Source organism: Tachyglossus aculeatus, chromosome 2 (genome assembly GCF_015852505.1).
Source record: "Tachyglossus aculeatus isolate mTacAcu1 chromosome 2, mTacAcu1.pri, whole genome shotgun sequence".
Classification (NCBI taxonomy): domain Eukaryota; kingdom Metazoa; phylum Chordata; class Mammalia; order Monotremata; family Tachyglossidae; genus Tachyglossus; species Tachyglossus aculeatus.
Genome location: NC_052067.1, coordinates 166,432,090 through 166,459,429, shown reverse-complemented (window position 1 = coordinate 166,459,429; position 27,340 = coordinate 166,432,090). Strand labels below are relative to the sequence as shown.

Sequence of the window (27,340 nt, the reverse complement as noted above, 5' to 3'; positions counted from 1 at the left end):
AGCGCTGGGGTAGATAATAATAATAATAATGGCATTTATTAAGTGCTTACTATGTGCAAAGCACTGTTCTATAAGCGCTGAGGAAGTTAGTACAGTGCTCTGCACACAGTAAGTGCTCAATAAATACGATTGATTGAGGAAGTTACAAGGTGATCAGGTTGTCCCACGGCGGGGCTCAAAGTCTAAATCCCCATTTGAGAGATGAGGTAAATGAGGCCCAGAGAAGTTGTGACTTGCCCAAAGTCACGCAGCTGACAATTGGCGGAGCTGGGATTTGAACCCATGACCTCTGACTCCAAAGCCCGGGCTCTTTCCACTGAGCCTCGCTGCTTCTCTAGATCCAAGATAGGTTGGAAATAGTCCCAGCCCCACATAGGGCTCACAATCCGAGGGAGGGAGGGAGGATGGGTACTGAATTCCCATTTGACAGAGGAGGCAACAGAGGCCCAGGAAAATGAATAATAATGTTGGTATTTGTTAAGCATTTACTATGTGTCAAGCACTGTTCTAAGCATTGGGGTAGATAAGATGAGGGAATCGGGTTGTCCCACGTGGGGCTCAGAGTCTTCATCCCCATTTTACAGGTGAGGTAACTGAGTCACAGAGAAGTGAAGTGACTTACAGAAAGGTACAGTACTAAGCGCTGGGGTTGGTACAGTCTAATTCATTCCTTTACAATCAAATTTAAGAGAAGCAGCGTGGCTCAGTGGAAAGAGCCCGGGCTTTGGAGTCAGAGGTCCTGGGTTCAAATCCCGCCTCTGCCAACTGTCAGCTGTGTGACTTTGGGCAAGTCACTTCACTTCTCTGGGCCTCAGTTCCCTCATCTGTAAAATGGGGATGAAGACTGGGAGCCCCCCGTGGGACAACCTGATCACCTTGTAACCTCCTCAGCGCTTAGAACAGTGTTTTGCACATAGTAAGCGCTTAATAAATGCCATTATTATTATTATTATTATTATTACCGAGTGCTTACTGTGCGTAGAGCACCGCACTAAGCACTTGGGAAAGTACAACACAACAATAAACAGCGACATTGTGTTGGACACGGTCCCTGTCCCACGTGGGGCTCACACGCTTAAGCCCCATTTGACAGGTGAGGAAGCGGAGGAGCAGTGTGGCTCAGTGGAAAGAGCCCAGGTTTTGGATTCAGAGGTCACATGGTCTAATCCCGGCTCCGCAAATTGCCAGCTGTGTTGACTTTGGGCAAGTCACTTAACCTCTCTGGGCCTCAGTGACCTCATCTGTCAAATGGGGATTAAGACTGTGAGTCCCCCCGTGGGACAACCTGATCACCTTGTAACTTCCCCTGTGCTTAGAACAGTGCTTTGCACATAAGCGATTATTATTATTATTATTATCATCATCATCATCATCAATCGTATTTATTGAGCGCTTACTGTGTGCAGAGCACTGTACTAAGCGCTTGGGAAGTACAAGTTGGTAACATATAGAGACAGTCCCTAACCAGCAGTGGGCTCATAGTCTAAAAATAATAATAATAATAATAATCATTATTATTATCATCATCATTATTATTATTACCAATATCATTATCATTTTATTTAATTACTTATTAAACATAATAATTATTATAAATAATAACATTATTAAATAATATTATTATTTCTTAAAAATAACAGTTATTATTGTAAATAGTAATGATGAATAATAATAAATAAAAATGATAATAATGATAATAATAATAATAATTGCTATTATTATTATTATTATTATTATCTGAGGCCCAGAGAGTTGAAGTGACATGTCCAAGGTCACCCAGCAGACAGGTGGCAGAGCCGGGGTTAGAACCCAGGTCCTTCAGACTCCCAAGCCCAGACTGTATCCACTAAGTCACGCTCCTTCTCTGCGTTGGGGGTATTCGCTCTCCTCCTCCTCAATCAGTCGGTCACAGTAAGCACACAGTAAGCGCTCAGTAAATACGATCGAATGAATCAATCCATCGATCGCGGTCTAATGGAAAGAGCCCGAGTCAGAGGACCTGGGTTCTAATCCCAGCTCTGCCAACTGCTTGCTGAGTGGGCGAGTCAAGTCAAGAAAGCAGCGTGGCTCAGTGGAAAGAGCCCAGGCTTTGGAGTCAGGGGTCATGGGTTCAAATTCCGGCTCCATCACTTGTCAGGTGTATGACTTTAGGCAAGTCACTTCACTTCTCTGGGCCTCAGTTCCCTCATCTGTAAAATGGGGATGAAGACTGTGAGCCCCACGTGGGACAACCTTGATTACCTTGTAACCCCCCAGCGCTTAGAACAGTGCTTGGCACATAGTAAGCCCACTTAGGCTTTTAGACTGTGAGCCCACTTTTGGGTAGGAACTGTCTCTATATATTACCAACTTGTACTTCCCAAGCGCTTAGTACAGTGCTCTGCACACAGTAAGCGCTCAATAAAAACGATTGATGATGATGATGATGATGATAGTAAGCATTTAACAAATACCAACATTATTATTATTATTATTATTCTCTGGGCCTCAGTAACCTCATCTGTAAAATAGGGATTAAGACTGTGAGCCCCATATAGGACAACCTGATCACCTTGTAACCTCCCCAGCGCTTAGAACAGTGCTTTGCACATAGTAAGCGCTTAATAAGTGTCATTATTATTATTATTATAAGTAACTTCTCTGGGCCTCAGTTTCCTCAACTGTAAAATGAGGGTTAAATACCTGTTCTCCCTCCTACTTAGGCCGTGAACCCCAAGGGGCTGTCTGAACTAATTAACCTCTACCTACCCCAGTGCTTACCAGTTTTAAAAAAAATTGTATTTGAGTGCTTACCATGTGCCGCCTTCTCCCGGGTGCATTTAGAAGATGATTATCGAAGGTGTTTAATGATGATGATGATGATAATTGTGGTATTTAAGTGCCTACTAAGTGCCGAGCGCTGTACTAAGCGCTAGAGTGGATACAAGATCATCAGGTCCTATTTGGGGGACTCAGTCTAAGCAGGAGGGAGAGCCTATACCTATAGAATCTATACCTATAGGTATATGCCTATCCCTATAGAATCCTATACCTATGCCTATACCTACAGAATCCCCATTTTGCAGATGAGGGAACTGAGGCCCAGAGATATGAAGCGACTGGCCCACAATCACCCAGAGGGCAAGGGGAAGCATCCTGGCCTAGTGGAGAGAGCCCAAGCCTGGGGGTCAGAAAGACCTGGGTTCTAGTCCCGCCTCCGCCACTTGTCTGCTGTGTCACTTAACTGCTCTGGGCCTCGGTTGCCTCATCTGTAAAATGGGGATGGATGGTGTCCAGCATGATTACCTTGTATCTAATCGGGAAGCAGCGTGGCCCGTGGAAAGAGCCCGGGCTTTGGAGTCAGAGGTCATGGGTTCAAATCCCGGCTCCGCCACTTGTCAGCTGTGTGACTTTGGGCAAGTCACTTCACTTCTCTGTGCCTCAGTTCCCTCCTCTGTAAAATGGGGATTAAGATTGTAAGCCCCCCGTGGGACAACCTGATCACCTTGTAACCTCCCCAGCGCTTAGAACAGCGCTTTGCACATAGTAAGCGCTAAATAAATGCTATCATTATTATTATTCTCTGTGCCTCAGTTACCTCATCTGTAAAATGAGGATTAAGACTGTAAATCCCCCCATGGGACAACCTGATCATCTTGTAACCTCCCCAGCACTTAGAACAGCGCTTTGCACATATTAAGCACTTAATAAATGCCATCATTATTATTATTCTCTACCCCAGCACTTAATATTAGTGCCTCGTATGTACAAAGTACCGAACAAATACTATTTTTTTTAAAAAGTGGCAGAAATGGGATTAGAATAATAATAATAATAACGGTATTTGTTACGCACTTACTATGTGCCAACCACAGTTCTAAGCGCTGGGGGAGATACGAGGTAATCAGACTGTCCCCTGTGGGGCTCACAGTCCTAATCCCCATTTTCCAGATGAGGCGACTGAGGCACAGAGAAGTGAAGTCAAGGCCCTACTGAGAGCTCACCTCCTCCAGGAGGCCTTCCCAGACTGAGCCCCTTCCTTCCTCTCCCCCTCGTCCCCCTCTCCATCCCCCCCTTCTTACCTCCTTCCCTTCCCCACAGCACCTGTATATATGTATATATGTTTGTACATATTTATTTATTTATTTTACTTGTACATATCTATTCTATTTTATTTTGTAGTATGTTTGGTTTTGTCTCCCCCTTTTAGACTGTGAGCCCACTGTTGGGTAGGGACTGTTTCTATATGTTGCCAATTTGTACTTCCCAAGCACTTAGTACAGTGCTCTGCACACAGTAAGCACTCAATAAATACGATTGATGATGATGATGAAGTGACTTGCCCAAGGTCACCCAGCAAGTGGCGGATCCAAGAGCCCACTGTTGGGTAGGGACTGTCTCTATATGTTGCCAACTTGGATTTCCCAAGCACTTAGTACAGTGCTCTGCACGCAGTAAGCGCTCAATAAATACGATTGATTGATTGATTGATTGATCTTTCCGCTAGGCCACTATGTGCAGAGTACCGCACCGAGCGCTTGGGAGAGTTCGATCCAACAGAGTTGGCGGAGACGTTCCCTGCCCATAACGAGCTCTTACCTTCTGGTTCACACTGACATACTTGCGGGACCGTTCGGAAGGAAAGATGTTCAGCCCAACTCTTCGCATGGCCAGGGTCAGGGCGAGAGGACTCATCCACTTCCCTGATATCTCAGAAACATATTCCTCATCTTCCAGCGTGGCTGAGATGAGCATACATTGGTTCCCCTGTTTGGGGAAAAAAACAAAAAACCATAATAATGTGGTCGAAAAGCACATCGCTCATTGGCAAAAGCTTCTAAGGTTGAATCAATCATATTTATTGAGCGCTTACTGTGTGCAGAGCACTGTACTAAGCGCTTGGGAAGTCCAAGTTGGCAACATATAGAGACAGTCCCTACCCAACAAGTGGGCTCACAGTCTAAAAGGGGGAGATAGACAACAAAACTAAACATACTAACAAAATAAAATTGAATAGATATGTATAAGTAAAATAAATAGAGTAATAAATATGTACAAACATATATACAGGTGCTGTGGGGAAGGGAAGGAGGGAAGATGAGGGGGATGGAGAGGGGGACGAGGGGGAGAGGAAAGAAGGGGCTCAGTCTGGGAAGGTCTCCTGGAGGAGGTGAGCTCTCAGTAGGTTGTCTTATGTTAGCCCTTCTGAGTGCTAATCGTAATTACTGCGGTATCTGTTAAGCGTCAAGCACTGGACTAAGCGCTGGGCTCGATGCCAGACACTGTTGGGCAGGGACTGTCTCTATATGTTGCCAACTTGTACTTCCCAAGCGCTCAGTCCAGTGCTCTGCACACAGTAAGCGCTCAATAAATACGACTGATGATGATGATAGCCAAGTCCCCCATGGGGCTCCCAATCTAAGCAGGAGGACGAACGGGCGTTGAACCCCCATTTAGTCGATGAGGGAACCGAGGCACAGAGAAGCAAAGTGGCTCGCCCAAGGTCACGCAGCAGGTAGGTGGGGGAGCCAGGATTAGAACCCAGGTCCCCGGACTCTCGGGACCCTGCCCTTGCGACTTGGCCACACTGCTCTTTGTGGGTTGGGAATGTGCCTGTCAGCTCTGTCGCACTGTGCTCTCCCAAGCACTTGGTACACAATAAAGCGCTCAACAAAGACCGAGGAACGACTGATTGGGCTCTCGTAATTCATTCATTCACTCAATCCTATTTATTGAGTGCCTACTGTGTGCAGAGCACTGTACTAAGTGCTTGGGAGAGGACAATAGAATAATAAACACAGTGAGGTTATAGTCTAGAGTGGGAGACAGACAATATGAACACAACGCATCGCGGCTAGAGCCCGGGCCTTAGAGTCAGAAGGTCATTCATTCATTCAATCATATTTATTGAGCACTTACTGTGTGCAGAGCACTGTACTAAGCGCTTGGGAAGTACAAATCGGCAACATATAGAGATGGTCCCTATCCAACAATGGGCTCGTCATGGGTTCTAATCCCGGCTCCGTCATTTGTGTGACCTCAGGTATGTTACTTAATTTCTCTGGGCCTCAGTTCCCTCATCTGCAGATGGAGAAGCAGCGTGGCTCAGTGGAAAGAGCCCGGGCTTTGGAGTCAGAGGTCATGGGTTCAAATCCCGGCTCCGCCAACTGTCAGCTGGGTGACTTTGGGCAAGTCACTTGACTTCTCCGGGCCTCAGTTCCGTCATCTGTAAAATGGGGATGAAGACTGTGGGCCCCCCGTGAGACAACCTGTTCACCTTGTAACCTCCCCAGCATTTAGAACAGTGCTTTGCACATAGTAAGCGCTTAATAAATGCCATCAGAATTAAAATTAAATATAAAAAAATTAAATCTGTAAAATGGGGATGATAATGTTAATAATAATAATAATGTTATCTGTTAAGTGCTTACTATGTGCCAAGCACTGTTCTGAGCACGGGGGGGTGGTGGGGGGAATATCATCATCATCATCATCATCATCAATCGTACTTATTGAGCGCTTACTGTGTGCAGAGCACTGTACTAAGCGCTTGGGAAGTCCAAGTTGGCATCATATAGAGACAGTCCCTACCCAACAGTGGGCTCACAGTCTAAAAGGGGGAGACAGAGAACAAAACCAAACATACTAACAAAATAAAATAAATAGAATAGATATGTACAGGTAAAATAAATAAATAAACAAATAGAGTAATAAATATGTACAAACATATATACATATATACAGGAGCAGTGGGGAAGGGAAGGAGGTAAGATGGGGGGATGAATACAAGGTAATCAGGTTGTCCCACGTGAGGCTCACAGTCTTAATCCCCATTTTACAGATGAGGGAACTGAGGCACAGCGAGGGATAGGGACTGTGTCCCACCTGATTATCTTGCATCTACCCCAGTGCTTAGAATGGTGCCCGGCACATAGTAAGCACTTAACAGATACCATCATCATCAATCGTATTTATTGAGCGCTTACTGGGTGCAGAGCACTGTACTAGGCGCTTGGGAAGTACAAGTTGGCAACACACATTATTATGATTGTTAAGAAGTACTACGATGATGAAGACCATCACCTGGATTTGGATTTTCAGCTCGGTAAAAGTGGTAAGGACAACGAAGAGCGCTGCGTTGAGCCCGGTGGGCCTGAGCTCCCACGACTGGTAGGGCATGTTGAGGTGGGTATCCTGCATCAGGGCCACGGGACAGAGAGACTCCAGGGTGAAGGACAGCTGCCTCTCTTCCATGTTGTAGTAGACGTTACCGAAACCGTCGGTCCGCCAACACCTCCCTTGGGCGTGAGAGAAACCAGAGAGACTCGTTGCGGTTTTCACCTCACGGGCGCATGATGGAAAGGATTGGCCAAGCGCCCGCTGAGCGCTTGGGAGAGGACAACGGAGATCGAAAATGCGATTGAGTGCTTAGTATGGGGCTCTGCGCACTTAGGTCGTACTAATAATAATAATTGTGGCATCTGTTAAGGACTGACTAGGTCTCAGACACTGTTCAAAGCGCTGGGGTAGGTACAAGTTAATAATAGTGGTTGAGCGCTTGGGAGAGGACAACGGAGATCAAAAATGTGATTGAGTGCTTAGTATCAAAATTAACAGTGCTTTGCATATAGTAAGCACTTAACAAATACCATCATTATTAGTATGGGGCTCTGCGCACTTTCGCCATACTAATAATAATAATTGTGGCATCTGTTAAGGACTAAGTCTCAGACACTGTTCAAAGCACTGGGGTAGGTACAAGTTAATAATAATCGTGGTTGAGCGCTTGGGAGAGGACAACGGAGATCGAAAATGCGATTGAGTGCTTAGTATGGGGCTCTGCGCACTTTCGTCGTACTAATAATAATAATTGTGGCATCTGTTAAGGACTGACTAGGTCTCAGACACTGTTCAAAGCGCTGGGGTAGGTACAAGTTAATAATAATCGTGGTTGAGCACTTGGGAGAGGACAATGGAGATCGAAAATGTGATTGAGTGCTTAGTATCAAAATTAACAGTGCTTTGCACATAGTAAGCGCTTAACAAATACCATCATTATTAGTATGGGGCTCTGCGCACTTTTGTTGTACTAATAATAATAATTGTGGCATCTGTTAAGGACTGACTAGGTCTCAGACACTGTTCAAAGCGCTGGGGTAGGTACAAGTTAATAATAATCGTGGTTGAGCGCTTGGGAGAGGACAATGGAGATTGAAAGTGCGATTCAGTGCTTAGTATGGGGCTCTGCGCACTTTCGTCATACTAATAATAATAACTGTGGCATCTGTTAAGGGCTGACTAGGTCTCAGACACTGTTCAAAGCGCTGGGGTAGGTACAAGTTAATAATAATCGTGGTTGAGCGCTTGGGAGAGAACAACGGAGATCGAAAGTGTGACTGAATGCTAAGTATGGGGCTCTGCGCACTTTCGTCGTACTAATAATAATAATTGTGGCATCTGTTAAGGACTGACTAGGTCTCAGACACTGTTCAAAGCGCTGGAGTTAGGTACAAGTTAATAATAATCGTGGTTGAGCGCTTGGGAGAGGACAACGGAGATCGAAAATGTGATTGAGTGCTTAGTATCAAAATTAACAGTGCTTTGCACATAGTAAGCGCTTAACAAATACCATCATTATTAGTATGGGGCTCTGCGCACTTTTGTTGTACTAATAATAATAATTGTGGCATCTGTTAAGGACTGACTAGGTCTCAGACACTGTTCAAAGCACTGGGGTAGGTACAAGTTAATAATAATCGTGGTTGAGCGCTTGGGAGAGGACAATGGAGATCGAAAATGCGATTGAGTGCTTAGTATGGGGCTCTGTGCACTTTCGTCGTACTAATAATAATAATTGTGGCATCTGTTAAGGACTGACTAGGTCTCAGACACTGTTCAAAGCGCTGGGGTAGGCACAAGTTAATAATAATCATGGTTGAGCGCTTGCAAGAGGACAACAGAGATAAAAAATGCGATTGAGTGCTTAGTATCAAAATTAACAGTGCTTTGCACATAGTAAGCGCTTAACAAATACCATCATTATTAATATGGGGCTCTGCGCACTTTTTTTGTACTACTAATAATAATTGTGGCATCTGTTAAGGACTGACTAGGTCTCAGACACTGTTCAAAGCACTGGGGTAGGTACAAGTTAATAATAATCGTGGTTGAGCGCTTGGGAGAGGACAACGGAGATCGAAAATGCGATTGAGTGCTTAGTATGGGGCTCTGCGCACTTTCGTCGTACTAATAATAATAATTGTGGCATCTGTTAAGGACTGACTAGGTCTCAGACACTGTTCAAAGCACTGGGGTAGGCACAAGTTAATAATAATCATGGTTGAGCGCTTGCAAGAGGACAACAGAGATAAAAAATGCGATTGAGTGCTCAGTATCAAAATTAACAGTGCTTTGCACATAGTAAGCGCTTAACAAATACCATCATTATTAATATGGGGCTCTGCGCACTTTTTTTTGTACTACTAATAATAATTGTGGCATCTGTTAAGGACTGACTAGGTCTCAGACACTGTTCAAAGCACTGGGGTAGGTACAACTTAATAATAATCGTGGTTGAGCGCTTGGGAGAGGACAACGGAGATCGAAAATGCGATTGAGTGCTTAGTATGGGGCTCTGCGCACTTTCGTCGTACTAATAATAATAATTGTGGCATCTGTTAAGGACTGACTAGGTCTCAGACACTGTTCAAAGCACTGGGGTAGGCACAAGTTAATAATAATCATGGTTGAGCGCTTGCAAGAGGACAACAGAGATAAAAAATGCGATTGAGTGCTTAGTATCAAAATTAACAGTGCTTTGCACATAGTAAGCGCTTAACAAATACCATCATTATTAGTATGGGGCTCTGCGCACTTTTGTTGTACTACTAATAATAATTGTGGCATCTGTTAAGGACTGACTAGGTCTCAGACACTGTTCAAAGCACTGGGGTAGGTACAAGTTAATAATAATCGTGGTTGAGCGCTTGGGAGAGGACAATGGAGATCGAAAATGCGATTGAGTGCTTAGTATGGGGCTCTGTGCACTTTCGTCGTACTAATAATAATAATTGTGGCATCTGTTAAGGACTGACTAGGTCTCAGACACTGTTCAAAGCGCTGGGGTAGGTACAAGTTAATAATAATCGTGGTTGAGCGCTTGGGAGAGGACAACGGAGATCGAAAGTGTGATTGAGTGCTTAGTATGGGGCTCTGCGCACTTTCGTCGTACTGATAATAATAATTGTGGCATCTGTTAAGGACTGACTAGGCCTCAGACACTGTTCAATGCACTGGGGTAGGTACAAGTTAATCATAATCGTGGTATTTGTTAAGCGCTTGTTATGTGCCAGGCTCTGTACTAAGTGCTGGGATGGGATGGATACAAGCAAATCAGGTCCGAGACAGTCCCTGCCCCACACGGAGCTCAGAGTCTAAGTAGGAGGGAGAACAAGGATTTAATCCCCATTTTACAGGTAAGGGAACAGAGGCACAGAAAAGTGAGGGGATTTGGCCAAGGTCATACAGGTGGTAGAGCTGGGATTAGAACCCAGGTCTTCTGACTCCGATGCCCGTGTTCTTTCCACTAGGCCACACTGCTCCATTAAGCTCCTTGTGGGCAGGGAATGTGTCTGTTTACTGTTTTATTGTGCTCTCCCAAGCACTCAGTACAGTGCTATGAGACAGTAAGTGCTCAGTAAATACGATTAAATTTATACCGTAATTTTATTCATTTATACTGATGCCTGTTTACTTGTATTGACATCTTGATGCCTGCTTACATATATTGATGTCTGTCTCCCCCACTCTAAACTGTGAGCTCTCTGTTGGCAGGGATTTTCTCTCTTAATTGCCGTATTGTACTTTCCCAAGCGCTTAGTACAGTGCTCTGCACACAGTAAGTGCTCAATAAATACCCTACTGAGAGCTCACCTCCTCCAGAAGGCCTTCCCAGACTGAAATCCCCCTTTTCCTCTGCTCCTCCTCCCCTCCCCATTGCTCCCACTCCCTCCCTCTGCCCTACTTCCTTCCCTTCCCCACAGCACTTGTATATATTTGTACATATTTATTACTATATTTAGTTTATTAATGATGTGGACATAGCTATAATTCAATTTATTCTGATGGTATTGACACCTATTTGTTTCGTTTTGTTATCTGTCTCCCCTTTCTCCATTGGGTAGGGACCGTCTCTGTATGTTGCCGATTTGTACTTGCCAAGCGCTTAGTACAGTGCTCTGCACACAGTAAGCGCTCAATAATGAATGAATAAATACGATTGAATGAATGCATGATTAAATGAATGAATGAATGCAGCGCTGTCTACCAACTCTGCTATGTCACACCCTCCCAAGCGTGTAGCAGAGTGCTCTGCGCACCTGATTTGCTTGTATCCATCCATCCCAGCGCTTAGTACAGCGCCTGGCACATAAAGATTCTGGGCTCGGGAGTCAGAGGTCACGGGTTCTAATCCCAGCTCTGCCACTTGTCTGCTGTGTGACCTTGGGCAAGTCACTTAACTTCTCTGTGCCTCAGTTCCCTCACCTGTAAAATGGGGATGAAGACTGTGAGCCCCCCGTGGGACAATCTAATCACCTTGTAACCTCCCCAGCGCTTATAACAGTGTTTTGCACATAGTAAGCACTTAATAAAGGCCATTATTATTATTACTATTATTCCTGGGCCTCAGTTACCTCATCTGTAAAATGGGGGTTAAAAGTTTGAGCCCCAAATGGGACAACCTGATGACCTTGTATCTACCCCAGTGCTTGGAACGGTGCTTGGCACATAGAGAAGCTTTGGAGTCAGAGGTCATGGGTTCAAATCCCGGCTCCGCCAATTGTCAGCTGTGTGACTTTGGGCAAGTCACTTAACTTCTCTGTGCCTTAGTTCTCTCATGTGTAAAATGGGGATTAAGACTGTGAGCCCCCGTGGGACAACCTGATCACTTTGTAACCTCCCCAGCGCTTAGAACAGTGCTTTGCACCTAGTAAGTGCTTAATAAATGCCATTATTATTATTATTATTATTATTATTATAGTAAGCCCTTAATAAATGCCATCATTATTTCTAGACTGTGAGCCCCCTGTTGGGTAGGGACTGTCTCATTTATGTTGCCAACTTGTACTTCCCAAGCGCTTAGTACAGTGCTCTGCACACAGTAAGCGCTCAATAAATACGATCGATCGATTGATTATTATTTGCTCAATAAATACAATCGATTGATTGATTATTATAGTAAGCACTTAATAAATGCCATTATTATTATTATAGTAAGCGCTTAATAAATGCCATTATTATTATTATTATAGTAAGCGCTTAATAAATGCCATTATTATTATTATTATAAGCACTTAACAAACACCACGATTATTATTACTCTTCTTCACTTGTACCTACCCCAGTGCTCTGCTCAGTGTTTGACACCTAGTCAGTCCTTAACAGATCAATCAATCGTATTTATTGAGAGCTTACTGTGTGCAGAGCACTGTACTAAGCGCTTGGGAAGTACAATACCACAATAATTATTATTATTTATAAGTGCTCGATAAATACGCCGGACAGATTTCTCCAGCCGGAGGGAGACAGTTCCTACTGCCCCTTGACTTTCCGGTAGAGAGCTCAAACGACTCAATAGATTTTCCACGACTGCCTGATTTTCCGCGAAGTTTGGCTTACTGGGCAGAGCCCGAGCGTCAGAAGAACCTGCCGTCTCTATCTGTCGCCTATTTGTCCTTCCCAAGCGCTTAGCACAGTGCTCTGCACACAGTAAGCGCTCGATAAATACGATTGAATGAATGAATGAACCTTGGGCAAGTCGCTTCACTTCTCTGGGCCTCAGTTCCCTCATCTGTCAAATGGGGGTGAAGACCCGGAGCCCCCCGTGGGACAGGGATTGGGTCCAACCTGCTTAACCTGAGCAGCGCGGCTCAGTGGAAAGAGCCCGGGCTTTGGAGTCAGAGGTCATGGGTTCAAATCCCGGCTCCGCCAACTGTCAGCTGGGTGACTTTGGGCAAGTCATTTAACTTCTCTGGGCCTCAGTTACCTCAACTGTAAAATGGGGATTAATACCGTGAGCCCCCCGTGGGACAACCTGATCACCTTGCAACCTCCAAAGCGCTTAGAACAGTGCTTTGCACATAGAAAGCGCTTAATAAACGCCATTAACAACAACAACTTCACTTCTCTGTGCCTCAGTTCCCTCATCTGTAAAATGGGGATGAAGGCTGTGAGTCCCTCGTGGGACAACCTGATCACCCTGTATCCTCCCCAGCGCTTAGAACAGTGCTTTGCACATAGTAAGCGCTTAATAAACGCCATTAACAACAACTTCACTTCTCTGTGCCTCAGTTCCCTCATCTGTAAAATGGGGATGAAGGCTGTGAGTCCCTCGTGGGACAACCTGATCACCTTGTATCCTCCCCAGCGCTTAGAACAGTGCTTTGCACATAGTAAGCGCTTAATAAACACCATTAACAACAACAACTTCACTTCTCTGTGCCTCAGTTCCCTCCTCTGTAAAATGGGGATGAAGGCTGTGAGCCCCTCGTGGGACAACCTGATCACCTTGTATCCTCCCCAGCGCTTAGAACAGTGCTTTGCACGTAGTAAGCGCTTAATAAGCGCCATTAACAACAACAACTTCACTTCTCTGTGCCTCAGTTCCCTCATCTGTAAAATGGGGATGAAGGCTGTGAGTCCCTCATCAATCAATCAATCAATCAATAGTATTTATTGAGCGCTTACTATGTGCAGAGCACTGTACTAAGCGCTTGGGAAGTACAAATTGGCAACACATAGAGACAGTCCCTACCCAACAGTGGGCTCACAGTCTAAAGGGGGGAGACAGAGAACAGAACCAAACATACCAACAAAATAAAAGAAATAGGATAGAAATGTACAAGTAAAATAAACAAATAAATAGAGTAATAAATATGTACAACCATATATACATATATACAGGTGCTGTGGGGAAGGGAAGGAGGTAAGACGGGGGGATGGAGAGGGGGACGAGGGGGAGAGGAAAGAAGGGGCTCAGTCTGGGAAGGCCTCCTGGAGGAGGTGAGCTCTCAGCAGGGCCTCATGGGACAACCTGATCACCTTGTATCCTCCCCAGTGCTTAGAACAGTGTTTTGCACATAGTAAGTGTTTAATCAATGCCATTATTATGATTATTATTATTATCTCCCCGTGTTGGTCCGCGCCCCAAAAGGTGAAATGGGACCCTGGGCCCTGGTTTTGGCTTTTGCGGTGGAGCCCGTTTCTCCGCGCCGCCGGCCAAGACCGTACCTTCGGGATCCCACTTGGCCACCAGTGGTTCTTCGAAGAACACCGCGCTGTCGTTGAACTTCAGCGTGACGGTGATGGGCGGCTGACCCACGTCTACGTCCGATCCGGGCGACGTCTGCCTCAGGGCCGGAGGGTCCGGATCCTCGGAGGGGAGAGGGGCTTCCTGGGTCAGCGGCTGGGGGTACGGGAATCTCTTCAGGCCTTGGCTCAGCATCTGGAACGGGGACCCGTGGGGAGTGAGTGACCGGTAACCTTTCAAACCCATAATAATAACAATCATCATCATCATCATCATCATCAATCGTATTTATTGAGCGCTTACTGCGTGCAGAGCACTGTACTGAGCGCTTGGGAAGTACAAGTTGGCAACATCTAGAGACGGTCCCTACCCAGCAGTGGGCTCACGGTCTAAAAGGGGGAGACAGAGAACAGAACCAAACATACTAACAAAATAAAATAAATAGAATAGATATGGACAAGTAAAATAAATAAATAAATAAATAGAGCAATAAATATGTACAAACATATATACATATTATTATATATATAATCATAATCATAATCATAATAATGGTATTGGTTAAGTGCCGACTATGTGCCAAGCACCGTTCTAAGCGCTGGGAGAGATACGAGGTCATCAGGTTGTCCCACGTGGGGCTCACAGTCTTCATCCCCATTTTACATCCCGACTCCGCCACTTGTCAGCTGTGTGACTTTGGGCAAGTCACTTCACTGCTCTAGGCCTCAGTGACCTCATCTGGAAAATGGGGATTGAGACCGTGAGCCCCCCACCGTGGGACAACCTGCTCACCTTGTATTCTCCCCAGCGCTTAGAACAGTGCTTTGCACATTGTAAGCGCTCCCCCTTTTAGACTGTGAGCCCACTGTTGGGTAGGGACCGTCTCTATATGTTGCCAACTTGGGCTTCCCAAGCGCTTAGTACAGTGCTCTGCACACAGTAAGCGCTCAATAAATACGATTGATTGATTGATTGATTGATTAATAAATGCCATCATCATCATTTACAGATGAGGGAACTGAAGCCCAGAGAAGTTAAGGGACTTGCCCAAAGTCCCAGAGCTGACAAGTGGCGGAGCTGGGATTAGAACCCACGACCTCTGACTCCCAAGCCCGGGCTCTTTCCACTAAGCTACGCTGGTTCTCCACTTCTTTTAGCGGATAATAATAATAATAATAATAATAATGATAATAATGGCATTTACTAAGTGCTTACCATGTGCAAAGCCCTGTTCTAAGCACTGGGGAGGTTACAAGGTGATCAGGTTGTCCCATGTGGGGCTCACAGTCTTAATCCCCATTTTACAGATGAGGGAACTGAGGCCCAGAGATGTGAAGTGACTTGCCCAAAGTCACACAGCTGACAAGTGGCGGAGCCGGGATTTGAACCCATGACCTCCGACTCCAAAGCCTGGGCTCTTTCCACTGAGCCACGCTGCTCTGCTTATGGAAGATGAAGGTGCTACATATTACTGAAATCCAGGGCGTCTCCAAAATCTCATTTCAGCTATTGTCAGAGAAACAGCGTGGCTCAGTGGAAAGAGCCCGGGGTTTGGAGTCAGAGGTCATGGGTTCAAATCCCGGCTCTGCCACTTGTCAGCTGTGTGACTTTGGGAAAGTCACTTCACTTCTCTGTGCCTCAGTTACCTCATCTGGAGCTCCCAGCTCAAGTAGGAGGGAGAACAGATATTTAATCCCCGTTTAACAGGTGAGGAAACTGAGGCAACTGTAAACTCATCGTGGGCAGGGGTGTATCTGTTTATTGCTCTATCGTCCTCTCCCAAGCACTCAGTATAGTGCTCTGCACATAGTAAGTGCCCAATAAATATGATCCACTGACTAACAGATATTTAATCCTCATTTAACAGATGAAGAAATAATAATATTATTATTATTATGAGAAGCAGCGTGGCTCAGTGGAAAGAACACGGGCTTTGGAGTCAGAGGTCATGGGTTCAAATCCCAGCTCCGCCACTTGTCAGCTGTGTGACCTTGGGAAAGTCACTTCACTTCTCTGTGCCTCAGTTACCTCATCTGGGGCTCCCAGTTTAAGTAGGAGGGAGAACAGATATTTAATCCCCATTTAACAGGTGAGGAAACTGAGGCAACTGTAAACTCATCGTGGGCAGGGGTGTATATGTTTATTGCTCTATCGTCCTCTCCCAAGCACTCAGTATAGTGCTCTGCACATAGTAAGTGCCCAATAAATATGATCCACTGACTAACAGATATTTAATCCTCATTTAACAGATGAAGAAATAATAATATTATTATTATTATGAGAAGCAGCGTGGCTCAGTGGAAAGAACACGGGCTTTGGAGTCAGAGTTCATGGGTTCAAATCCCGGCTCTGCCACTTGTCAGCTATGTGACTTTGGGCAAGTCACTTCACTTCTCTGTGCCTCAGTTACCTCATCTGTCAAATGGGGATTAAGACTGTGAGCCCCCCATGGGACAACCTGATCACCTTGCAACCTCCCCAGTGCTTAGGACAGTGCTTTGCACATAGTAAGCGCTTAACAAATGCCACCACTATTATTGGATTCAACTTTCTCTATGACTGGAACTGAAGATTCTTTTTCTTCTTTTTTTCCTTTTTTTTTAATGGTCTTTGTTAAGCGCTTCCTGTGTGCCAGGCACTGTTATAAGCGCTGGCTAGATACAAGCTAATCAGGTTGGACACAATCTCCTAAAGGTTCACAGTCTTCATCCCCATTTTACAGATGAGGTAACTGAGGTCCAGAGAAGTAAAGCGACTTGCCCAAGATCACGCAGCAGACAAGTGGCAGAGCTAAGATTAGAACCCAGGTCCTTCTCAGAGAAGCAGCGTGGCTCAGCGGAAAGAGCCCGGGCTTTGGAGTCAGAGGTCATGGGTTCAAATCCCGGCTCCGCCACTTGTCAGCTGTGTGACTTTGGGCAAGTCGCTTCACTTGTCTGGGCCTCAGTTTCCTCATCTGTAAAATGGGGATTAAGATTGTGAGCCCCACATGGGACAACCTGATCACCTTGTATCTCCCCAGCGCTTAGAACAGTGCTTTGCACATAGTAAGCACTTAACAAATACCATCATCATTATTATTATTCAGTGGCAGAGCCAGGATTAGAACCCAGGTCCTTCTCAGAGAAGCAGCGTGGCTCAGCGGAAAGAGCCCGGCCTTGGAAGTCAGAGATCATGGGTTCAAATCCCGGGTCCGCCACTTGTCAGCTGTGTGACTTTGGGCAAGTCGCTTCACTTCTCTGGGCCTCAGTTACCTCATCTGGAAAATGCGGGTGAAGACTGTGAGCCCCACGTGGGACAACCTGATCACCTTGTATGTATCTATCCCAGCGCTTAGAACGGTGCTTTGCACATAGTAAGCGCTTAACAAATTTCATCATTATTATTAGTAGTAATTCAATGCTCTATCTACTGGGCGACACTGCTTCTCTTCCAGCCCCGTCCAGGCCCTGGTGTTTGGAACCATGAAATTGACAATTGGTAAGGGATCTTATTGATCAATTGATAATCATTCTCGCCTGTCCTGCCGTCGACCCCTGGCCCACGTCCTCCCCCTGGCCCGGAATGCCCTCCCTCCGCACATCAGGAATAAATAAAATCTATTTATTTTACTTGTACCTATTTACTATTCTATTTATTTTGTTAATGATGTGCATCTAGCTTTATTTCTATTTGTTCTGATGACTTGACACCTGTCCACATGTTTTGTTTGGTTGTCTGTCTCCCCACTCTAGACTGTGAGCCCATTGTTGGGTAGGGACTGTCTCTTTATGTTGCTAACTTGTAATTCCCAAGTGCTTAGTCCAGTTCTCCTCTACACACAGTAAGCGCTCAATAAATACAATTTTTTAATGGCATTTATTAAGCGTTTATTAAGCATTTATTAAGGGGAAGCAGTGTGGCTCAGTGGAAAGAGCCTGGGCTTTGGAGTCAGAGGTCATGGGTTCAAATCCCGGCTCCGCCACTTGTCAGCTGTGTGACTTTGGGCAAGTCACTTCACTTCTCTGGGCCTCAGTTCCCTCATCTGTAAAATGGGGATCAAGACTGTGAGCCCCCCGTGGGACAACCTGATCACCTTGTAAACTCCCCAGTGCTTAGAACAGTGCTTTGCACATAGTAAGCGCTTAATAAATGCCATCATAAAATAAAATAAATAAAATAAATAAGCGTTTACTATGTGCAAAGCACTGTTCTAAGCGCTGGGGAGGTTACAAGGTGATCAGGTTGTCCCACGGGGGGCTCACAGTCTTAATCTCCATTTTCCAGATGAGGTAACTGAGGCCCAGAGAAGTTAAGTGACTTGCCCAAAGTCACACAGCTGACAATTGGCCGAGCTGGGATTTGAACCCCTGACCTCTGACTCCAAAGCCCGGGCTCTTTCCACTGAGCAACGCTGCTTCTCTATGAACTGAATTAATTAATTAATTAATCGATCAATCGATGGTATTTATTGAGCATTTACGGGCTGCAAAGCACTGAACTGAACTCTTGGGAGTGTACTACACAGCAGGATTAGTTACGTTCCCTGCCCACAATAAATCTGAAGTGTGTGGGGAGACGGATGTAAATATAAATATATGATTTATGGATGTGTTTTTAATCAATTAATCAATCAATCGTATTTATTGAGCGCTTACTGTGTGCAGAGCACTGTACTAAGCGCTTGGGAAGTACAAGTTGGCAACATATAGAGACAGTCCCTACCCAACAGTGGGCTCACAGGCTAGAAAGGGGAAACAGACAGCCAAACAAAACATGTGGACAGGTGTCAAGTCATCAGAATAAATAGAAATAAAGCTAGATGCACATCGTTAACAAAATAAATAGAATAGTAAATATGGACAAGTAAAATAAATAGATTTTATTTATTCCTGATGTGCGGAGGGACTGCTATGTGCTATGGGGCTGCAAAAGGAGCAAACAACAAACACCCAAAGGTCACAGAGAAGCAGCGTGGCCTAGTGGAAAGAGCCGGGGCCTGGGAGTAACAAGGTTGTGAGTTCTAATCCTGGCTCTGCCGCTTGTCTGCTGTGTGACCTTGGACAAGTCAATTTTCTTCTCTCTGCCCCAGTTACATCATCTGTAAAATGGGGACAAAAACCGTACCCAACCTGATTAGCCTGTATCCACCCTGGCCCTTGGTACATGACTTAATGAATGCCATAAAAAATAAAAGCTCCAAAATGGAGATTGAGGCTGTGATCCCCAAATGGGACAGGGACTGTGTCCACCCCAGCACTTAGTACAGTGCCTGGCAAATTATTATGATACACACAATTATTATTATTACTGCAATTTATTTTAATATCTGTCTCCCCCTCTTGACTGTAAGCTTGTTGTGGGCAGGGTTCGTGTCTTCCAACAACTCAATTTCATTTTATTAAATGTACAGTAACACTACATTTATTGTGTACAGTATGTGTATTAATATTCTACAATATAAGTACTCTGGAATACTGGAATACATGGCCGTCTTGTTTATTTTGGGTCAGCATCCAATGATCAAAATCATACACTTAATTTAACACCTCATGTTAAATTATGTTGCCAACTTGTACTTCCCAAGTGCTTAGTACAGTGCTCTGCACACAGTAAGCGCTCAATAAATACGATTGAATGAATGAATGAATTGTCCTCTCCCAAGTGCAGTGCTCTGCATCCAGTAAGCGCACAGAAAAGCAGTGTGGTTCAGTGGAAAGAGCACAGGCTTTGGAGTCAGAGGTCATGGGTTCAAATCCCAGCTCCGCCAATTGTCAGCTGACTATGGGCAAGTCACTTAACTTCTCTGTGCCTCAGTTACCTCACCTGTAAAATGGGGATTTAGACTGTGAGCCCTACGTGGGACAAACTGATCACCTTGTAACCTCCCCAGCACTTAGAACAGTGCTTTCTACATAGTAAGTGCTTAATAAATGCCATCATTATTCTTATTATTATAAATGACACGGATCAATTGAAATGGAGGAGACAGAATTAGAACCCGGATCCTCTTGACTCCTGGGTCAATGCTCTATCCACTAGTCCCCGCTGAAAGTATCCGCTGAAAGTATGAGTACAGTATCCGCTGTACTAATCTTCTTTCCAACTCATCCACCTCCCTACCAACCTCTTGCCCACGTCCTGCCTCTGGCCTGGCACACCCTCCCTCCTCGTATCTGACAGACATTGGTTCAACGGAAAGAGCCCGGCCTTGGGAGTCAGAGGTCGTGAGTTCAAATCCCAGCTCCGCCAATTGTCAGCTGTGTGACTTTGGACATGTCACTTAACTTCTCTGGGCCTCAGTTCCCTCATCTGTAAAATGGGGATTAAGACTGTGAGCCCCACGTGGGACATCCTGATCACTTTGTATCCTCCCTAGCGCTTAGAACAGTGCTTTGCACATAGTAAACGCTTAACAAATGCCATCATTATTATTATTGTTATTATTTCCTCACCCCACCTTCAAAGCCTTATTGACTGTCTCTATATGTTGCCAGCTTGTACTTCCCATGCGCTCTGCACACAGTAAGCGCTCAATAAATACGATTGATTGATTGATTGAAGGCCCACCTCCTCCCAGAGGCCTTCCCTGACTAAGCCCTCCTTTTCGCTTCTCCCACTCCTTTCTACAGAGCCCTGACTTGCTCCCTTTGCTTGCCCCCTCCCGACCCCACAGCCCTCATGGACCTACCCGTAATTTATTTTTGTGTATGAATGTCCCCCTCAAGACTGTAAGCTCACAATGGACACATTGTTGTCTTCTATTTCTATTGTCTATTGTTGTATTTCACTCTCCCAAGCTCCACACACCATACGCGCTCAATAAATAGGACTAAATAAATGAATGGATAGACAGAACATGGGCCTGGGAGTGAGAAGGACCTAAGTACTGATCCTGGCTCTGCCACTTGTCTGCCCTACGACCTTGGGCAAGTCGCTTCACTTCTCCGGGCCTCGGTTTCCTCATCTGGAAAATGGGGATTAAGGCCGTGAGCCCCATGTGGGATGGGAACCGTGTCCAGCCTGACTAGCTTGTAGAATGAGTCTCTGACAGAAGATGGGACATTCTGAAGAGGGGGTGTCCTTGGAGTCGCTATGAGTCCGAAATGAATTGACGGTATTAGAAGAAGAAGAACAAATCAGTGCTGAGAAAAGTGTCTGGCACATAGTAAGTGTTTAACAAATATCATTTAAAAAAAAAAAACCATGGACCTAACGTGTATGAGAGGTCTTCCCACACTGAGCCCCTTCCTTCCTCTCCCCCTCCTCCCCCTCTCCATCCCCCCATCTAACCTCCTTCCCTTCCCCACAGCACCTGTATATATGTTTGTACGTATTTATTACTCTATTTATTTATTTATTTTACTTGTAAACATCTATTCTATTTATTTTATTTTGTTAGTATGTTTGGTTTTGTTCTCTGTCTCCCCCTTTTAGACTGTGAGCCCACTGTTGGGTAGGCACTGTCTCTATATGTTGCCAACTTGTACTTCCCAAGTGCTTAGTACAGTGCTCTGCACACAGTAAGCGCTCAATAAATATGATTGATTGATTGATTGATTGACAACCCCAGGGGCAGGAAATAGGGGCTGCGGTTCGTTTTCTGGGGGAGTTTTCCTGTGGGGGAGGGCAGGAAGGACTGAGGAGGTGTGACTTGGTTTTGCAGGTCTGGATTTGCATGCTTGGCACACAGTAAGGGCTTAACAAATACCATCATCCTCAAGTACCTGTTTGCTTTAATACTCATAATAATTATAATAATAATAATGGTAGTTGTTCAGCACTTAATATGTGCCAGGCACTGTTCTAAATGCTGGGGGAGATACAAGGTGATCGGGTTGTCCCAGGTGGGGCTCACAGTCTTAATCCCCATTTTACAGATGAGGGAAGTGAGGCACCAAGAAGTTGAGAAGTGACTTGCCCAAGGTCACACAGCTGACAAATGGCGGAGCCAGGATTAGAACCCACGACCTCTGAGTCCCAAGCCCGGGCTCTTTCCACTGAGCCCCGCTGCTTCTCTTTAGTGGGGTGTCAGAAGCCCTGAAGTGGCCCACCCGGACGGGATTTCCCAGCCCCTCCTCGGACTCCTGAGTGGCTCAGTCCAGGGCCAAGAGGTTCATTCAATCCTATTTATTGAGCGCTACTGTGTGCAGAGCTCCATCCTAAGCACTTTGGAGATTAAAACATGACAATCAACTGAGATATTTCCTTCCCACAATGAGCTTACAGTCTAGACCATCTAGACTCTTCCCCTTCTAGACTGTGAGCCCACTGTTGGGTAGGGACCGTCTCTATATGTTGCCAACTTGTACTTCCCAAGCGCTTAGTATAGTGCTCTGCACTCAGTAAGCGCTCAATAAATACGATTGAATGAATGAATGGAGGGGGACACAGGCATTAATAGAAATCAATAAATGAGAGATGTGGTCATAAGACGCGGACATAAGAATTTCTTGTGAAATTGTTTGCCTTGTAGAATTCAATCGTCGTAAAAGTTTAATATTCCGGAGGGTTAATGTTTCTTATTTTCCGTTTTTCCCTTTTTCAAAAACAGTTCACAAACAGTTGCAGGTTAAATTACGAATGAGATTGGCAAATTTAGAGTCTAGGCAGGCAGTGGCAGGGAAATGAATTGATCGACAGTCTTTGTGACGTGCGTGCCAACTTCAATCTACCACCCTTACCACTCATCATGACAAGTAGACTTAAGTACTTTTCTGTACTTGGTTGTTCACTAAGGGGAAAAATAACTTGGACCGTGAACATTTTCTGGCATTTCCTAAAATTCCTTGCTATAGTGGACTACGGAACGTGCTCTAGTGATCAAGTTTTGTCAGTTCTGCCATAATCAGTGGTTTGGGCCGTTATGGAAGCTTCTTCCAACAGTGTGTATCTATCCGGATGGTGTCAATGAAGTGGTTGTGCACGTGTATGCCAGTGGAGTCAGTCAAAATGCGACTGCTGTGATGTCTATTTGTTGCCGAGTTGTGCTTTCCAAGCGCTTAGTACAGTGCTCTGCGCACAGTAAGCGCTCAATAAATACAAATGAATGAATGAATGAATAAGTGGTGTGGGGCTGGCGGGGAGGGGGGTGAAGAAAGGGAGCAAGGCAGGGGAAGTGGGAGAAGAGGAGGTTGAAATGACATCCAGGCTGAAGGGGGATAAGTGTCCTCCTCGACTTACCTTTCTTCTCCCTCTAGACTCCTGCAGCATCATCTTTAACTAACAATTTATTTCATTATGATAATGATAGTAATAATAATATTGAGAAGCAGTGTAGCTTAGTGGAAAGAGCATGGGCTTGGGAGTTCTAGTCTCTGGGGAGTTCTAGCCCCACACCACTTATGTCTACATCTCTCATTTAGTGATTTCTATTAATGCCTGTCTCCCCCTCTAGACTGTAAGCTCATCGTGGGAAGGGAATATGTCAGTTGATTGTCAATCAATCAATCAATCAATCGTATTTATTGAGCACTTACTATGTGCAGAGCACTGAACTAAGCGCTTGGGAAGTACAAATTGGCAACATATAGAGACAGTCCCTACCCAACAGTGGGCTCACAGTCTAAAAGGGGGAAGACAGAGAACAAAACCAAACATACTAACAAAATAAAATAAATAGAATAGATATGTACAAGTAAAATAAATAGAGTAATAAATATGTACAAACATATACACATATATACAGGAAATAATAATGGCATTTATTAGGCACTTACTAAGTGCAAAGCACTGTTCTAAGAGCTGGGGAGTTTACAAGGTGATTAGGTTGTCCCACGGGGAGCTCACAGTCTTAATCCCCATTTTACAGATGAGGTCACTGAGACTTGCCCAAAGTCACACAGCAGACAAGTGGCGGAGCCGGGATTTGAACCCATGACCTCTGACTCCAAAGCCCAGGCTCCTTCCACTGGGCCACGCTGCTTCATGTTTTAAACTCCAAAGTGCTTAGGACAGAGCTCGGCACACAGTAAGTGCTCAATAAATAGGACTGAATGAACCTCTTGGCCCTGGGCTGAGCCACTCAGGAGTCCAAGGCGGCTTCTAGTCTCTGCTCTGCCACTCATCTGCTGTGTGACTTTGGGCAAGCCATTTAATTTCTCTGTGCCTCAGTCACCTCATTTGTAAAGTGGGGATTAAGACTATGAGCCCTGCGTGGAACAACCTGATTTGCTTGTATCTCCCTCGGCCATCATCATCATCATCATCAATCGTATTTATTGAGCACTTACTACGTGCAGAGCACTGTACTAAGCGCTTGGGAAGTACAAATTGGCAACATAGAGAGACAGTCCCTACCCAACAGTGGGCTCACAGTCTAAAAGGGGGAGACAGAGAACAAAACCAAACATACTAACAAAATAAAATATATAGAATAGATATGGACAAGTAAAATAAATAAATAAATAAATAGAGTAATAAATCTGTACAAACATATATACATATATACAGGTGCTGTGGGGAAGGGAAGGAGGTAAGATGGGGGGGGATGGAGAGGGGGACGAGGGGGAGAGGAAGGAAGGGGCTCAGTCTGGGAAGGCAAGTAAGATTTCTACTTCCCAAGCTCTTAGTACAGTGCTCTGCACACAGTAAGCGCTCAATAAATACGATTGAATGAATGAATGAACTAAGCGCTTGGGAGAATATGACATAATAGAGCTGGGAGATGCTTTCCTGGCCCACGAGGAGCTTACAGCATAGAGCCTCACACTTCTCACTCTAAGAATAGATATGATCAGCACACATGTATATATCTGTGTATATGTAATTTATTCATTTATGTATATTATTGTCTGTCTCATTCATTCATTCATTCAATCATATTTATTGAGTGCTTACTGTGTGCAGAGCACTGTACTAAGCGCTTGGGAAGTACAAATCGGAATGTGTCTGTCGTTATATTGAGAAGCAGCGTGGCTCAATGGAAAGAGCCCGGGCTTGGGAGTCACAAGTCATGGGTTCAAATCCTGGCTTCGCCAATTGTCAGCTGTGTGACTGTGGGCAAGTCACTTAACTTCTCTGTGCCTCAGTTTCCTCATCTGGAAAATGGGGATGAAGCCTGTGAGCCCCATGTGGGACAACCTGATCACCTTGTATCCTCCCCAGCGCTTAGAACAGTACTTTGCACATAGTAAGCGCTTAACAAGTGCCATTATTATTATTATTATTATTATTATTATTATTATATTGTACTCTCCCAAGTGCTTAGTACAGCGCTTTGCAAATAGTAAGCGCTCAGTAAGTATGATGGAATGAGTAAATGAATCAGCCTTTAGGCATAAGGGCCTTACAGTCCTCTAGAGGGTAAGCTCGTTGTGGGCAGGGAACATGTTCACACCTGTCCACATGTTTTGTTTTGTTGTCCGTCTCCCCCTTCTCGACTGTGAGCCCGCTGTTGGGTAGGGACCGTCTCTAGATGTTGCCGACTTGTACTTCCCAAGCGCTTAGTACAGTGCTCTGCACACAGTAAGTGCTCAATAAATACGATTGAATGAATGAATGTTTACCGTAGTTGTTACACTGTACTCTCCCAAGCGCTGAGTACAGCCCTCTGCACTAAGTGGAAAGGTAATTTATTTCTTGTCATTTATTTTTTTATATTTAATGTCTGTCTCCCCCTCAAGACTGTAAGCTTGCTATGGGCAGGGAACATGTCTGATATCTTGTTAGATTGTAATAATGATAATAATTGTGGAATCTGTAAAGCGCTTACTATGTTCCAGGCACTGTACTAAGCGCTGGGGTGGATACGAGCAAATCGGGTTGGATGCAATCCCTGTCCCACATAGGGCTCACAGTCTTGATCCCCATTTTACAGACGAGGTAACTAAGGCCCAGGAAAGTTAAGCGACTTGCCTAAGGTCACACAGCAGACAAGCGGCGGAGCCGGGATTAAAACCCACGAGCCCACTGTTGGGTAGGGACTGTCTCTATATGTTGCCAACTTGTACTTCCCAAGCGCTTAGTACAGTGCTCTGCACACAGTAAGCGCTCAATAAATATGACTGATTGATTGATTGACTTCCTGACGCCCAGGCCTGGCCTCAATCGTAGCGTGGCTCAGTGGAAAGAGCCCGGGCTCGGGAGTCAGAGGTCATGGGTTCTCATCCCGGCTCCACCATTTGTCAGCTGTGTGACCTTGGGCGAGTCACTTCACTTCTCTGGGCCTCAGTTCCCTCATCTGGAAAATGGGGATGAAGACTGTGAGCCCCACGTGGGACAACCTGATTACCTTGTATCTCCCCCAACGCTTAGAACAGTGCTTGGCACAGAGTAAGTGCTTAACAAATACCAACACTATCATTATTATTATTATTATTATTATTATTATTATTATTATTATTACACCACGCTGCTTTCCTCCAAGCACTTAGGACTGAACACAGTAAGCGCTCAATAAATATGCATATATCTATAATTCTATTGATCTACGCTGATATTATTGACACCTGTCTACTTGTTTTGTTTTGTCGTCTGTCTCCACACTTCTAGACTGTGAGCCTGTTGTTGGGTAGGGATTGTCTCTGTTATCAAACTGTACATTCCAAGTGCTTCGTACAGTGCTCTGCACATAGTAAGCGCTCAATAAATACGATTGAATGAAGGAATAAATACCATTCATTCCTTCATTCAGTCGTATTTACCGAGCGCTTACTGTGTGCAGATCACTGTGCTAAGCGCTTGGGAAGTACAAGTCGGCAACATATAGAGATGGTCCCTAACCAACAACGGGCTTACATCATCATCATCATCAATCGTATTTATTGAGCGCTTACTGTGTGCAGAGCACTGGACTAAGCGCTTGGGAAGTACAAGTTGGCAACATATAGAGACAGTCCCTACCCAATATTGGGCTCACAGTCTAAAAGGGGGAGACAGTCTAGTAGGGAGAGACAGACAACAAAACAAAACCCATGGACAGGTGTCAAAATCGTCAGAACAAAGAGAATTAAAGTCATAAAAGTCATTAAAGTCATACGCACAACATGCACATATGCACTATGTGCTCTGCACATAGTAAGCGCTTAACAAATGCCATTATTATTATTATCATTAACAAAATAGATAGAATAGTAA

General features: G+C 44.9%; 1 protein-coding gene across 2 annotated transcripts in view; it reads right to left on the bottom strand.

Annotated features, from left to right (window-relative positions):
• CFAP94 (cilia and flagella associated protein 94) overlaps positions 1-27,340 on the bottom strand; it is a 110,018-nt gene that overhangs the window by 1,307 nt on the left and 81,371 nt on the right. For both annotated transcript variants that reach the window (XM_038771701.1, XM_038771709.1), the window contains exons 12-14: positions 14,269-14,482; positions 7,063-7,277; positions 4,579-4,746 (exon numbers count right to left, since the gene is read on the bottom strand). In XM_038771701.1, the coding sequence (XP_038627629.1) occupies positions 4,579-4,746; positions 7,063-7,277; positions 14,269-14,482 (597 nt within the window). The remainder of the gene's footprint in view (positions 1-4,578; positions 4,747-7,062; positions 7,278-14,268; positions 14,483-27,340) is intronic.